At 35.3% G+C, this 16,577-nt stretch overlaps 4 protein-coding genes across 4 annotated transcripts; 1 reads left to right on the forward strand and 3 right to left on the reverse strand.

The window, feature by feature from the left end:
• Positions 1-797: 797 nt before the first annotated feature.
• Positions 798-4,589, reverse strand: LOC18045217. Its single transcript, XM_006435721.2, has 4 exons — positions 3,925-4,589; positions 3,052-3,537; positions 1,740-2,252; positions 798-1,245 (listed from the first exon to the last, which is right to left on the reverse strand). Exons 1-4 carry the CDS (start codon positions 4,432-4,434, stop codon positions 1,162-1,164), a joined length of 1,593 nt encoding a protein of 530 aa, XP_006435784.1. The 5' UTR covers positions 4,435-4,589; the 3' UTR covers positions 798-1,161.
• A 963-nt stretch (positions 4,590-5,552) lies between these two features.
• Positions 5,553-8,814, forward strand: LOC18045218 (probable inactive serine/threonine-protein kinase bub1). Its single transcript, XM_024185337.1, has 6 exons — positions 5,553-5,703; positions 5,853-5,997; positions 6,256-6,413; positions 6,643-6,727; positions 6,802-8,049; positions 8,769-8,814. The coding sequence occupies exons 1-5, from the start codon at positions 5,606-5,608 to the stop codon at positions 8,032-8,034; spliced, it is 1,719 nt and encodes a 572-aa protein (XP_024041105.1). The 5' UTR covers positions 5,553-5,605; the 3' UTR covers positions 8,035-8,049; positions 8,769-8,814.
• Positions 8,453-9,143, reverse strand: LOC18045219 (non-classical arabinogalactan protein 30). Its single transcript, XM_006435723.2, has one exon. It carries the CDS (start codon positions 8,978-8,980, stop codon positions 8,453-8,455), a length of 528 nt encoding a protein of 175 aa, XP_006435786.1. The 5' UTR covers positions 8,981-9,143.
• Positions 9,144-10,940: 1,797 nt separating this feature from the next.
• LOC18045220 (probable inactive receptor-like protein kinase At3g56050) lies at positions 10,941-15,650 on the reverse strand. The gene is made up of 9 exons (XM_006435725.2): positions 15,368-15,650; positions 15,114-15,252; positions 14,607-14,678; positions 14,347-14,490; positions 14,111-14,254; positions 13,055-13,533; positions 12,346-12,536; positions 12,131-12,263; positions 10,941-11,796 (listed from the first exon to the last, which is right to left on the reverse strand). The coding sequence occupies exons 1-9, from the start codon at positions 15,459-15,461 to the stop codon at positions 11,198-11,200; spliced, it is 1,995 nt and encodes a 664-aa protein (XP_006435788.1). The 5' UTR covers positions 15,462-15,650; the 3' UTR covers positions 10,941-11,197.
• Between the last annotated feature and the right edge of the window lie 927 nt (positions 15,651-16,577).

Below are 16,577 nucleotides of genomic sequence, written 5' to 3' on the forward strand. Positions count from 1 at the left end.
CACATTACCAGAGTTATTTCTTTGGGTAACAATTTTATACAATTTATCTGAAAAGTGAAAAAAGTAGAAATATTCAGATCGAATTATGGAAGTGATAGCTATTCATTAATTTACAACTTAATTAATTGATATGTAACAATCACATAAAACTGTATGCACGAAGTGAATGGAATAAAGAGTTAAAAAAATGCATTTTAATTTCACAGGTAGTTTCAGCATCCTTTTCAAGCACGATGTGTGCCCCCACAAATGAGACACGTTACCTGTCATTTATAATTCAATGGCATAGAAAGAATATCATTTCACAATTGCAATACAGTGTGACAGTGGAAATAGTGAGTATTAAAACATTGATTGCAACGTTGGGGGCTGAATGCTGCATTTTTAATTATATCTTTCTCTTTTATTGGCATTGTAAAATCTGAACTACTTCACAAAACACCAACCAGATATACGAACTTTGTGCATGATGAAGTATATTAAGCCAATTTTGCCCAACCCCCTACCTGAAAAAAATGAGTATATTAAGCCAATTTTCATGCTCTATGGCCTTCTGATCCATCAGCTTTTGTAAGGTAGGTCTTGTGGGTGTCTCAGGGAAAAAAAAAAAGATGTAGGTCTTGTGGGTGTATCAGGAGCAAAAAGGTAGATCTTCTGGGCATTTAATTATTTTCCATTAACTCTCACATTTAAAGGGAATAGGGATAAACTATTAACTGAACACATACTAAGAAACTGTAGTGAAGATTTGAGGAAAATATAAATAAATGAAACATGTTATTTTGAGCATTCAGTCATAATACCAACTCACAATGAAGTATGATTTCCTTTTGGAAATTAGACCATTCAAAAGTTTTGTCAAACACCCTGAAAAAAGGGGCCAACACACTTATCCAATATCTGAGATACCACATTATTGCCTCTACCTTCATGCATCATAAACTATCATACTTTCTGGACTTCCTGTCTAAATATAAAAGTACATTTCAAAGAAGAAACCAATTGCTGTCTCCATTTACGTATCCAGGCCCAGCCACAAAAAGGTGAAATTACCGAACAGCCAAAACAACAGAAAAACTCAAAATACCTGAAATTGATAGGCTTTGTGTCAAACTCAAGAGGTTGCCAGACATCAGATATCAATCCAAAAGAGCTTAAATCCTATAACGGGGCAGATAAGCTAATCTGGATGCCATTTTTCCCATGGTCATGACTGGACTTTTTCAGTATGCGGCAATAGTTCACCTAACAACACAATAAAGCTTGTCAACTTAAGGATATAAGACCTTAATCTTGTTAAAATAAATAGTAAAATAACTACTCTTATAGAAAAAGGGAAAGGGAAATTCCTTGTGGTTGCACTCATGCAAATAGAATGATCTATTAATTGAATTGGATCTTTCCCAATTATAGAGTTACATGTTTGCAAATATCACTTATGGATAATGACCCACAAAGTAAAAATCAAACATTTCCCTTAACAGTTCTTGATTAAGGAAGTATAGGACCTCCTTTTCTTCTGAAATGAATTAACTTTTAATCGTTTTAAGACAGTGTTCAATCATAATTATTTTTCAAAGAAAAATCTGGTCCTGAAGAACTCTAAATACTGAGGCCAAGATACCTTCAGATCCTTGATTGATAATGCATCACATATCTTTCCTCAATCTTACAACCACCCAGATCAAAGCATCATATGTTGCTTAAATTCCATAAACTTAACAGAACAGATAACTCACCTCCAGGCGGAATAGGTTTGTCGGAAAAACAATCCCAGCTCCAACAGAACTTCGAGTTGACTCCAAAAACTTTGGCAAAGAGAAATTCCGGTATTCATTCTCTGTCAACTTGGCAACGTTCCCAGCACATGCAAAAAGATGTCCATGAATTCCTTTTTCTCTAAACCACCTCAATGGAAGATCAAAAGAAAGATCTGCAAAGGCTGAAACAGCAAGGTCTCCTCCAAGAAAATCCCTTTCAGAAGCATCAGCATTCTCATCAGAGGAATCGCCTCTAACTTGCCTTCTTGGCTCTGCAGGGCCCAATCCCCTTGTCTTAAACCCCCACAATGCCGATGGCCCTCCCAAAGAGCAAATTGGCGATAAATTACCACCCAAGAAGAATCTCTCAGGCAAAGATGTAGACATCCTCAAGAAATCTCTTCCAATTGGAAGAACAACACCACTAGATATCCCGAAATTTAGTGCAGTACGATAAAATCCAAATGGAACAGCAAAACGAAGATCAAACTCCTGTTACAGTAATAGGCAAAAGAACTAAAAAGGTTCAGTCAAAATAATGATCGACCAAATACAATCCATACAAGGACATATCATTCATTTAGGAAAATATGAAGTTGTATGCACATGCATGAATGCCCACGCATACACACACAATGGATAAAAGCAGAGCCAAGTCTGATCCCATGAGCAGCCTGTCACATTACTGATGAGCAGTATCCTGTATAACCTGGGGTTCTAGCGCAAACAATGTGATGATAGACTTTTGTGACCAAAAATACAGGATGGAAAAGGAAAAGAATCACTAAAATGGCCTGATTTTCTCTTTTTTACTCTCTAGGATTTTATTCTCCTAACTACCTAATAAAATTACTAGATCGTGAAACAAAGCAATTTCAAAATAATAATCACAGGAACCACAATGCAGTCATTTGCATGTGGAAGGGTTAATACATGTAATCTAAATGAAGCACACTGGGGTTCAAAAGTAAACCATAGTGATTTTCATTCTAAATCATAAATTAACAAAGCCAAAGCAATTTCTTCTAAGTAGAACAACAAAAATATCAGAGATATGATAGAAAGAAAGTCACAACCACACTGTCAAATCATAATGTATGCATCAACGATACTACACAAGTTAAAAATTTTTAAAAAAAAAAGAAAAAAGAAAACAACAACAATAACAAAGTAAGTGTAACAAAAGAACAACAATAGCAGAACACTTAAAGTGTAACAAAAGAACAACAATGGCAGAACACTTACTACATAATGCAAAGGAAAATAGCAGGAACGAGCACAAGAATCAAACCTGGCGCAGAAACCGTAAGCATCGACTGTCAGGTGCAAGGCCACCAATTTGAGTGGTAGAAACAAAAGCATATCCTCGAGTTGGCCGCAGAGGAGAGTTTCTCTTGTCAAACTTAAATGTATACTTTAAAGAAGAAAGGAAATCGTGTCCAAGCTGCCTCCTAACAGTATTGGATGACATATGTGATGGATCTGTTAAAGTTCGCCATGCAAGGTTGTATACCAAGTCATGATGCCTGATTGAAAATAAGCCGAGAGAGAGTCCCAGTGATTGCTCTTTGTAAGATGAAAATTTCAGCCAGTCTTGTGATTGCAGAAATACTCGCGCTGTCATAGGAGTTACCAGACCTTTAAATCTTGGTAGATACACACCAGCACTAACCTCAGCAGATCGGTCAAAGCCATATGCCAAAGAGGCATCCCACAGATCCCCATAACCAAAACCATTTTTATACTTGAGTGATCCTTCAACTGTTGAAGATTTAGCCTACAAAAAAATTATTTATATTAAGAAAACATTGAAGCAATAGCTGGCTCATAAGCAATCATTGGTCATTAAGGATCAAAGCATACCAATTATTTAAACAGACAAGCTATAAGCAAAAAACTTAGATATTTTGTCTCAGATAATTGTTCAATGCAACACATTTTCCACTTTCATTTAATCAAAATTTCTCACAAAATGCAACAATTCAAGTATCGAAATGCAACTTTCATAAGGAAGTTCTTAGGATTCTCATCAATTAAACACGCAATGAGCTTCATTCATAACCTAGTGAAAACTCCCAAAAACAAAACCCCAATAACCAGCTATTTCAATACTTTTTATCCTAAAACAAACACAAAATAAGCAAAATGCGCTACTTGTATATACCTCCCCCTTGGTGTAAGTTCCGATTTGACCGGAAAGTGGAGTCTTAGTCTCAACGACCTGGATGATCACATTCGACGTTCCCGGCAGCTCTGGCGGTCCAGAGTCGAGCGTTATCTCGACCGAATCAAAGCACTCGAGCTCTCGCAATTTGTAATTGATAATATTCGCGGCCTGGATAATCTCTTGCATTGTAGTCGCATTCCTAATCGCATCCAATTCGGCTTCGATTAAGCTGTCCTTCGTCTTCGTGTTGCCTTTCACGATGACGTCGTGGACGCGCAGTGGAACGGGGCCGTTCCGTATCCGCCGAAACAGATTCTCAATCTTCGGCCTGTCCACTCGTAATTTCCTTTGCGGCTGGGCCGCGTCGGAGTCTTCTTCAAGATCATCGTCGTCTTCTTCTTCTAAAACGTCGTCGTCTTCTTCTTCCTCTTCTTCTATTTCGTCTAAGTTAGGATTAAGTGCATCGGGTTTTTGTTCCGGGCCGGGTATTCCGCCTGCGTTAGCCATTGAGAGGGGCGCGCTAATTTAGTTGGGAAACCACTAAGGAGTGAAACGGTGGGATTTCGAGTGGAACTTGATTTTTAAGAGTGAGAGAGACGAGGTCTTTGCATTTGACAACAACTGCCCTTTTTGGTGTGGCTCGTACGAAAAGAATTTTTTGAGGACTATATTGATATATTATTAGTGATTTGGGAGTTGAGACTGTAATTGATATATAAGTGATTTAGGGTGGAAATGTTTTTGAGATTGTTTTTGACTTTTTTGGGAAGTTAAAAAATAATTTTAAAAAATTAAAAGTTAGTTTTAATATTTAGTAAAGTTTTAGAAAGATCACTTTTAGTTAATAAATTTTATTTATATTATATTCAGTTTAGTTATTTATATTTTTACAGTAATTTAATAATAAAATTTATTAGTTATGTACGATTATTTTTAAAACTTAAATTATTTTTAAAAATAAATTTTATCAATGTTTAATTAATTGTCTTTGCAGTTGATTATTTTTATAACACATGTAATAACAATTATTTTTAAAATGATAACATTACCAAAGCAGTCCTATGTCTTATAACAAATTTTGAAAAATAGTTGTTTTTCAAAGTTCTACACTTATTACAAACTCTATATATATATATTATCACATGTATTATAAAAAACTAAAATGGTCTTTATTTAATTAAAAATAAATCAAAGAAATTTAAAGAGATTAATATTATTATCAATAATATTGAGATAAAAAATAAATTAAATAAAATTAATATTTGTATTCTTACAATAATTTGATACTAAAATTTATTAAACATATACGATTACTTTATATAGAGTAATTTACATGACATTTTAGGTAATTTTTTAAAAATATAAAGATTATCTTTGTGATGATTTTCTTTTATATTTTTCTTCGAAAAGAGGGACTGCAATGTCAAATACCCAACACAAATTAAAAAAGAAAGGTACTAAAAACAAATTGAAAAACAAGTGATAAAAATCAGTCAACGACGATCGTCGATCAACGCAAAAAAGGATGGAGGGTCATGATTGGATTTACAGGCTCGCATAGGCAAACTTTCCCCAAGTAAGCGCCAACCTACACGAATTCAAAATCAAGTCACTCAGACCGTAGTTTCAGGTCCAGTTCCAAACTCGCCATCTTCGAACAGCGTCTCTCTCCAAAACCATGGCCAAATCCGACGCCGTTTATGATACTTTCTTCTCTTCATTGATACAAGACATCAAATCTTACTCCGGCACCGACCCTCTTCTCCCTTGGCTCCAGTAATATTCAATCCATACGACGTCGTTTCATTTATGTCTTCGCCTCAAATTTATTGAATTTTAACTTAACATTTACGATTTTAATGTCTATGAAATTTTGATTCATTTTTTTTGCTTTTATATTTGTGGATTTAACATGTTATTAATAGAGGGATAAAAAAGATGAAGGACTCATTGCCTTCTAAGCTGTTAAAGGAGAAGCTGCCTCGCTTTCTGCAAAAATGCGCTCAGACATTTGAATCCGATCGCCGTTATCGAAACGACATGCGTTATCTTCGCATTTGGTTACATTTGGTAACTTTACTGATCTACCCTTTTGCTCTCTTAAATTATTTCTGCTATATTACGTTTGTATCGCGGCTAAAGTGTTATAAACAGCCAATTTCATTTGACAGCTAATGTTTAGATGCTATGTAATCACTGGATTAAAAGTCACGGTACCTTAATCCAGAACAATACCATTTTTGTCTTTAAGGCAAAATTTAGCAGTCATGATAATTTGCAATTTTAATTTTATTTGCTTTGTTGTGTGTGCTTGTTGACATTGATTAGATGGACTTCGTGGATGATCCAAGAGTGATGTTGAGAACAATGGAGGTGAATCACATTGGTACAAAGCGGTCTTTGTTCTATCAAGCGTATGCTTTATATTATGAGAAGATGAAGAAATTTGAGGAGGCTGAGAAAATGTACCATCTGGGCGTGCAAAAGTAAGTTTGTGTTGTATCTCTGCAAATGTTCATGCGATTGGTAAACATGTAGAGCTGGCTCAATAAATGTATTTTGATACTAGAATTCTGAACCAGCGAAAATTAGTTTTAATAGAAATAAGATAAACAAATTATTTAGAGATGTCATTATTTATGTACTTTGTTGAAGTATTTAAATGTATTTTGAAATTTGTCTAGCTCTGTTATTCTTGTATCAACTGTTGAACAGCCTTGCAGAGCCTGCCGATGAGTTGCAGAAATCTTATGAGCAATTCCTTCATCGCATGGAGAGGCACAATAAGAAGAGAATCCAGGTAATGTACAGTTTTCATCCATAGTGTAAATTAGTACATTATTTGTTATCTAATTATGGGTAGATATCTTGCAGCAGCAGGAGCGGAAAACTTCTAGAAAGCCTCTGTCTGCAAGGAGCATCCCTTTCCATTACAATGAGAATGAACAAAAGAGTGAATACATAGGCAGAGTTGACCATAAAAATGCTGAAATCAAGAAGATATCGAGGGAAAGCTCCCAGAATGTGAAGCAACTAATGCAAGCTAACCATGTTAAGCTTTCGGCGACGACGTCTAATATTGGATCAGGTGATATGAAAGAGGAACATATTGGTAACACGGGAAGTATTAATATATCCAAGCAGCAAACAACTGCTAAAATAGAAGCCCATGAACCTAGAATATCTGCTGGTGATGAGACAGTTGTGGTGAAGTTTGTTGATACTGCTATTGTTGGGAAAACTGAAGCAGAAGATGCATGCCATCATGGTTTGGTGGATCCTACAATAAACATGAAGGAGGCCATAAATGCCATTAACAGCATGTTTAGAGAGCCTCTAGATACAGCAAAAAATGGAAGAAGATCACACAGAAAACAAAATGAAGAAAATCTTGGTGTGCAAAATGGGTTTGAGGTGTTCATCGATGAAGATTTTGATAAAGGAACTGAGAGTAAAGAAAAAAAAGGAGTTTCGCTTGAGCAGCATAGTGGAGCTCAAATTTGCCAGCCTCAGCAAGAACAGTTCAAAATATTTGATGATGATGAAGACAGTCATGAGAATGGAGCAAGAAATTATGACAAAGAGAACTTCGAGCAGATTGATGATCAACATTTGTCCCAGGGCTCCAGTTCATCTGCCACATTTTTAAATGGTTTTGTGTTTCTCCGTCCAAGTGATCTTCCTTCTGAAAATTCTGATGATATGGATGCAGAGAGATCACCTCGAGTAAAGCTTAGAGAGGATACAGTTGTTCATAGGTTTGTTGGTTCCACTATCTTGGATGAGCCAGAGGTGGAAAATGTCTGCCACCATGGCTTAGTGGACCCCACAATCAACTTGAAGGAGGCGATGGAAGATATTAATAACATGTTCGGCAAGCCAATGGATTTTGTTAGGGCGAAGAGACCCAAGAAGCAGGAGAAAGCAGCAGTTAGAAATCAGGATCCTGGTGGGTTTTCAATACTTCCTGATGACGACTTGAAACCTCAACATCCGGCTCCACCAAAGCCATCCAGCAAATCAAGAGATTCTGATTTGCTTGAGCCAACTATGTGTACAAAGGAAGCCATGGATGAGATAAATAAGATGTTCGGAATGCCTTTGTAACTTCTAGGGAAAAGGGTGAGTTCTACTTCTGCTAGCAAAGTTACATCTTGGTAGTTGATATATATATAATTGATTTGGCTGTCATCTTGATATGCTTAATGAACTTGAAATAAAGATTTTTGAGAAGATGCCTCTTTGCTTTCCTGCTTCTTATGAAAATATTAAACTTCTATTTCTCTGTCTTAATGTTGCAATGAGTTGTACTCTTAGAATACATTGTGAGACAAATAACTTAAAAGGAAAATAAAAGAGGCTTAAAATCACTGCTGCGAGGAAGCAAAATTCAATTTAATAAAGAAAAAGAACAAGATAACAGCAGAACTTACTAGGCATTGTTACATCAGCAGAAAGTGAAACAAACCAGGATTGAAATTTAAAACAAAGATCAATCAAGGGTTAAGGAAAATTTTAAGTAAATTTAGTAGTGAATTGTAGGACAATCAGCTGGACGGAAAGCCAAGGGGCCAGCAGCATAGATAACAGCTTCATAGTTCCTTCCCATCAATTTTTTCTTTTCGTAGCGAAGTGGGGCACCGTACATTCCGTAGTTAAGATTGGACAGGAGGCTGCAATTTTCAAGAGGAGATGAAACAAGTTTAACCAGGCATGATTGGAGGGGATGTTCCAATAAATAATGGCTCATCTTGAAGCCTTCAAGTTCGGCAAAGAAGTAGCCGTTGCCATCTGTTTCAAAAGCCTTGTAGTAACTGACTTGATCTCTTTGGTTTTTGCAGATGACACTGACTTTAGCTGAAGGGATTGGCTCAGCATCGGACAAAGACCATGTTCCAAAATTTTTGCAGCTCTGGCAGTAGACCATGCCTTCAACAACCACATCAACTTTCTTCTCCGCTGCTGGGGCATACTCATTATCGGCGAAGGCAGTGAAGGCCAATTGAAGAAGCAAGAGTGATGAGATGACAATTGTGAGATTGTTGCTTGCCATTTTTTTGAAAGCTGCCTGAAATGAAGAGGGTATATATAGTTTGTTGTTGTACGCTAATTTTTTTTTTTTTTTTTTTTTTTAAGTTTCGATGAACGTGTAAGCTACTAAGCTACATGTCAATGATTATGTTTTCCTCAAATGTTGTTGTTTACGTGAAGGCCACCTTCCTTTACCCTTATTTTATTTAAATATATTTTTGTCTTCGTCTTCGTCTTCTTTAATAGGGTTATTTCCACCTAACCCCCAAATCTTTCAACATTTTTCACCGTACACCCAAACTTTTCAACATTTTCTACTGCACACTCAATTCTATAAATTTGACCGTTAACGGAGCTATTTAAAAGTTAATAAAATATTTGAAATACCCCTTATCTTGAATTAGAAAAGAATTAAATGAGATAAAATATTAATCCAATAATTAATATTTACATTAAAAATTCTTAATTAAAAGTAATTAATAATAATCCCATCAATTAATTTATCAAATAAATTTAATTTATCATTATCAAATAATATTTAGGGCATAAATTTCTAAATTTACCCTTTGACCGTTAGAATAAATGGTCAAGTTAACAAATTTGGGTGTGGATTGAACATTGTTGAAACATTTAGGTGCGCGGTGCAATATGTTGAAACATTTAGGGGCGACGAAATTAACCCTCTTTAATATGATGCGTATGAAAGGACTGTATAATGCCTGTGTGAGTAATGATTTTTCATTTTATTTTTCCTCCCTAATTTTCTTTTAATATTTCCGTCGTTTTGTCTTGGCGATTGGTATTTGGAATGCATGATAAGAGTATCTCAAAAAGGTTATATTAATTTTACTCTTTAAATATTTATTTTACTTTTTTATGTGATAAAAAAGAGAGTAAAAAAATATGTTATTCTCTAAATAAAAATAAGTTAATATTATTTTAATTAAATAAATATTTAAAAAAAAAATAAATGATAATTAAAATATTTTTCTCTCTCTCTAATAAAAAGTAATAAAATAAATTGAAAAAGGAAAAAACAATTCAACAAAATTAAAGAGAGAGAGAAATTTCTTATTAAAGAATTTTAATTAAAATATTTTTTAAAATTTTAAATATTGACGTGACTCTTTAAATAAATAATAAAATGTGATTCTTTAAATAAGTGATAAAACTTTAATTGAAAAGTTTATTGAAGATACTGAGTGTGGTGGCCCAGGATATTTCAAATAGACTGATTGGGATGGGTCACCGGGGATACACGCTTCGGGCCAACCGCACTCAATCGGCCTAGGCTTTGGTTCAGCCCGCTCTAGTTTTATTTTATTATTTTTTAAAATCATACTATAATTTACTTTGAATGAATATAATTATAACATAATTTAGGGACTATTGAGCATCGTTCAACAATCATCATCAAATAACGACAATTTACCCTGCACTTATATTTTGATTTAGTGAGCGTTTAACTTGAACAAATCTTTTATGTTAGGGAAAAAAAAGGTCAAATTCCCATTGTAAATAGATTCACCACGTTTGACCTTCTCTTTAACTTAAGATTATTCCTACATTTATAATTCTTTTATTTCAGCATTCTGATCAGGTCGAATTCTTAATTTGACAATGCCATAGTCTGAAAATTTGCTCCAATTAAAAAAATAAATAAATTATGAAAAAAATTGTATCACAAAATTGGGGAAAGTTCCCACACTGCATTTGTCTAAGAAAGTTCGTTTGGCCACCGCGTCGAATTTCCCTGAAACCTGGTCATTTAATAAATTAATGGGCAATATTTATTTCAGGATCCTCAGTTTGTCAAACTTAGCAACTGGCACGCGCCTTACAACTCGAGCACCTTGAAACAGTCAATCGATCCAGAGAGGCGTATCAGTCAACACCCAAAATTAAAGCAACCTCCACATTTAAAAAAAAAAAATGAAACTTCTACATTTAATTAGATGACACAATGCCTTTTTTTTTTCCTCCCCCTTTTGGGTTAATCGTATGCATCTTCACATCCAGTCACCCACCAAATTTTTTAAAAAGAGAAGCAAAAAACAAAGAAAATATCCCCGAATTTACCACTTATCTCGGATTATATTTATATACATCTGCAATTCCATCAACCTATACACAAAGTAATTGAACCAAAAGGCAATGATTTTTTTTTTTTTTGCCTAACCAAACTAGAAAACATGGTAAAATTTGAAGCTTTTCATACTTGCAATCCAAAATTCATAATCTAGATTGCCTCTGTAGATAAAATCTCAATCTCTGCCCACCAAAGAGGGGAAAGTTTTGGGATTGCTCCATCTGGTGTTATTCCGGTTATCTCTCTCAATATTGCGGCAATGTCTCTCATTGTCGGTCTTTTTTCTGGGTCGGCGCGGACACAAGATTTTATCAGTTCACCAAGTTTCTCTAGCTGCTCCTCATCAAAAGAGCTTAAAGTTGGATCAACAAATTGTTGAAGGGGTTGCACTCCACTCAAATAATCAGCTGCCCAGTCTTCTAGAGAGCCGTTGTCCACCAAATAAGGGAGCCTACCCGTTACCATTTCAAATAATAATACTCCAAAGTTGTACACGTTGCTTTCAAGGCTTGCTGAGGGTGCACTTGAAAGTTTTTTGCTAGTTGCTGCCATTTCAGCCATGGCTATCTCATTCCAGAAGCTTAAGTCTGATAATTTGGCTGCATAGTCCTCAGTCAGATGGACAGCTGAAGAGTTCAAGTAATTGTGGGCTATGGGTGGGTTCAGCTGATGCATATGCTCTAGGCAGTAAGCCATACCCATTGCAATCCGCAACCTCATTCCCCAGTCCAAATGCTCTGATTCTTTAACTGCAGCAACGAAAAAAAATAGTATCTTATGCATGATCTACCATAAAGTCAAGTACCTGAAAGAATGGCAAATAAAGGATATGCTACTAACAGAGTATGTAAACATTAGAAAAGTTAATTTAATCAAATTGATAACTTTCTTCTCCAGGATAAAATGCTAAATGTAGATGTACCTACTTCCTACTAAGCTAAAAAGACACCATCCCAGTAACAAAAATTTATCACCTTCTTCACAAAACCTAGTACTTATATTACGAGATAAGCAAGCTCATGAAATCATATGACTATATGATTTGTCCATACAATAACCTGATAAGAACAATGAGATACTTACTGTGTATATGCTCAAAGAGTGTTCCATTAGGAGCATATTCAAACACCATCATTCTGGTGAAAGGCTCCTCTTCTTCACAAAATCCAATAAGATTGACAAAATTTTTGTGGTTCACTTTTGATAACGTGTCAATCTGAAACCACAACCACAGAAAAAATACAAAAGGTCAGATAGTGTCACCAACACTTAGAAATCAGTAGTTGCTGATAGATTACCTTCTTCCTAAACTGCACTTCTAAGTTCTTAGGCCAATCCTTGGCAGATGCCACTGAGACAGAGGCCACAGCTATTTCAACTCCATTAGACAATGTCCCTTTGTACACCGTACCAATCGGTGAAGAACCAATTACATTACTGAAATCTTCACAAGCTGCTTCAAGCTCGGATCTCTTAAGCTTTGGAACACCTGAAATGAATAATCACAATCATTTGAGTATATAGACAAAAACCTGACTATCAACATGTTAAACATATGTAGCCTAGCAGGTGGGGAGCGGGGAAGGGATGAAGGGATTTGGTTCTCTGGGATCTTTGCTTGTTATGGACACGCCTGTGGTCAAACATTTAACATTTACAGCTTTAAATGCAATAAAAAAATAAAAAAATAAAATACATAATAAACAATATGATATGAAATCTATGATCATAGCCATTTAACTTGTGTTGCTTATAAACGAGAAGTATGCTTTGAATAATAAACTATAATATGTGTGATGAAAATTATTTATAGTGAAATATGCATAGCCAGTTCCTGGAGTAGGAAATTGAATGGGTCCAGGAACTAGAATGGTGCCAACCATTAAAGGATACAATTCAACCTCCTGAATATCTTCTCTTTTCAGCCACTGGTTGACTGTTTTCAATTGATTGATTGGCACCATAGATAACCTTAGAAATGATTGTCACCTGAGAAAGAATAGTTACCAGTTACAAATGCTTTCTGAAGCTGTCCGCTCAATCCTGTGGCCCAAGGTTTGACAGTAGATACCTTATTGCTTCTGCAGAGATATATGCCCACAATTGCTACCACAAGTATGGCGCCCCCTATGACTCCGCCCAGAATAGCAATATGTTTTGAAGAACTCCCACCTGATTTTTGGAGGCTTTGTGATGAGGAAGGCCTTGGAATTGAAAGGGAAGGAGTAGGAGTTGGAGTTTGATTTGGAGCTGGAGCTGGAGCTGGATTGGAAAGTTTTGGAGGTGAAACGGAATCATTACGATCAGAGCTTGTTGCATTTCCCTTTGTGTCGTTTGAGGAAGCAACAGCAGTAGGTGGAATAGCATCTGATGAAGGAAGTGGAGAAGAGGTACGCGCATTTCCAAAATTACGGTCTTTGAGATTTCTGAAAGGATGAATTTGCAGCAGTCTCCTTTGAACAGTATCTTCATCAAGGACACCATTCCTAGGAAAGATTTAGGGGAGCATTAGGGGAAAACTGTAAAAGTGAAAAGGAAAAGTACAGTAACTAATATGCAAAAATTACACTATGAAAGCAAATCACAAGTCATTAAAAGGTCCTATAGAAAAATACATAGAGCATTCTTTCTGAAACTTTTAGTTGTTTTACATCGTCAAAATATGCTGTGTAAGATGCACTGTAAGATGAAAGACCAAGACACAGTGTATTTGCACCACTAAACTTTCCTTTAAGAACCTTTTTTTTTTTTTATCTTGACTTGGCCAAAATATGGGGAATTTCTTACTTTTCTCGGAGGATCAGACCCAGCAACTGGGTGAACCTATCAATATCCATAATCTAGACCCATGCTTCGAGCTGTTTCATGCCATAAATTCCCTCCCCATCCATGTCTGTGGGTTGGAACCTTAGACTTCTTGTGTTCAACCCAATAATTTTATCAACTAAACTAGTTGGCACCCACAAACATAAATTCTCTTATTTTAAGACTACATATGATATATGATTTGGAATATTATACTAAAGCAAAGAAATGTATATCAAACGCACTTCAGCAACATACCATTTAATCGATCTTTCGTACCAAGACTGTTCCTTTTTAGCAGCACTAGATAGCTGGCCTTCATCCACTTGGGATTCAGAAAGCACCTGAAGTTTATATATCTCGGGAGATAGGCTTCCAACAAAGTCATTGTTGTCCAATAAACTGCAACGTAAACAGAGAATTTAGTCACTATACCAGAGATAAAATTGAGCTGTTTTTTAGTGAGATTGAATCATTCGATGCTATCAACTTACAGAATTGTCAGTGAATGATTAATGCCCAGGTCATTTGGGAGAGGTCCACTAAAGTTATTGTGTCCGAAATCCAACACCTCTAACTCCTCCAACTCTCCAAATCCTTCAGGAATGATTCCACTAAAAGAGTTGTTGCGTAAAATACTGCAGAGAGACACAGAGTCATCACAATGCCCATATAAATATAGAAAGGAAAAACTCAAAAACCAAAGTAACAACTGTCATCAGGAATCTGGCTAGCAAAAGCTATAGATACTTACATAGACTTTATGTGAGTTAGGCTTTGGATCTCCGGAGCCAGAGTTCCTTCAAGGCATAGATCCTTCAAGTTCCTGCACATTACACACATTTATTCTCAAAACCAATTTGAGAATATAACCAGTAGTAAACTCACGATATCCATAACTACACCTAATAACCTATTGACTTCAAACAAACACCATCATTAATAAAAAATGAACCCCTTTCATTAAATCCATAATTATCGACTACCATAAAAAGAGAATAACTCTAGCAATACTTTTCAGAACCCATCTAGTTTTGTCATTATTGTTAGGTAATAATCTCTAGCAATAACAGCTATTCAATAAGTGTTGGAAAAACAAAAAAGGAAGTTACGGTTATTTTTAGGCCAATCACAACTGGATATAACAAGCACTAACAGTCCATATTAAGGTTTAATAAAAACACTCAAAATTTAACTTGATTGCTTTTCTTTGTAGCAGACAGAGAGCAAATAAGCCAATACTTTTTGAGTTTTTACATACAAATTTACAACTTTGCCATCAGAGCACTCAACGCCGAACCAAGAACACGGATTATTCTCTGTATCACAACTTCTCCAACTCGTTAAAGCACCATATGGATCACGCACCACTCTCTCTCTCAATCTCAACAGAGCCAAACCTGCGCTCGCAGCCAGACAGTAACATAAATTCAGAAACTTTCCTCCATTTCCCGGCTAAACAAACAGAAAAGAGAATAACTTTAAGAAAAAAAAACAATATTGTTGATTTTGTACCTTCGTCGTTTAAAGACCAACACAAGCACAAACTTTGAGAAATTAGAACTACGAACAGAACTCCTAATCTGGTGAACTTCCAGTTCTGGTCCATTTTCCACCGGAGTTGAGAAACGATGTCGGATCGGAGAACTTAAAGTTTTAAATTAACTGAAGTTTTAAAAATTAAGGATTTAGATTGAAACGGAGAACACAAATGTGAAATATCTGAGTTTTCAAGTCATCTTCGCGTGCCCGCAAGCAAATTTAGACCGAAAGAGAATACCAAAACCAACAGAAACCTGTACTTTGAAAACGCGTACTGCACTATAACTGTTCTTAGGCTTTTATCATGAAGGTACCTAAGTTCTTACATTTTTACAACAGAAGGCATAATTTCTTTATTTGCATGACATATATTGATATATAGACCAACAATACCCTTATAATAGTTATACAACATCAATTGAAGGATATTTTAATAATTTTACTAATAAAATATTTAAAAAGATAAAAATTTAAAATCTAATACGATACAGTATAATAATAATATAAATAATATTTAATCTAATCATATAAAAATTAAATCTAATGTGAACTTAAATTTCTTGATTCAGATTGACATGATTGTAACACAATATACACTTATACTAATCTCTACGAAATGATTGGAATAGATGCCTAATTTAATAATATAATTCCGTGATTTAGATAGGGCTTGCATGATTGGGACCACTTTAATATAAGTGGAAAATCTAACCACTTTAATATAAGTGGAAAATCTATGTCCTTGCTTGAAAAACTTAAAAAAAAAATTAAGGGACCTAGATGACAATATTTTCGAATTAATTACGCCCCACGGCAGTGGTGAAAAACGACAGGTCGTTTGAGTAAGTTTAGGGGGGTGGGGGTGCCGGCAAAGACTTTTGAATTATGAGCTGGACTCAGTCATTTTCATTGTACGAAGGTGCAGTGGCCCACTTGCCTTGTAATTTACTGTAATTAAAATATTTCCAAATTTCTTTCTTACTGTTGCTAATATTGGGGTTGGTCGCTGGCGTTGCTTCCTTGATGCTTCCGGTGTAAATCTGAACTGGTTCTAGGTATATTTTCTTAATTTACAGGGAAAAGGACCTAGATTCTAAGATTTGTCATAATGGGCCGTTAAACTCTCACAGTATCAACAATATATCCCTAGATTTTTATTGTTTCAAAAATAAAAAATGGACAT

Source organism: Citrus clementina, unplaced genomic scaffold, assembly GCF_000493195.1.
Source record: "Citrus clementina cultivar Clemenules unplaced genomic scaffold, Citrus_clementina_v1.0 scaffold_4, whole genome shotgun sequence".
NCBI lineage: Eukaryota > Viridiplantae > Streptophyta > Magnoliopsida > Sapindales > Rutaceae > Citrus > Citrus x clementina.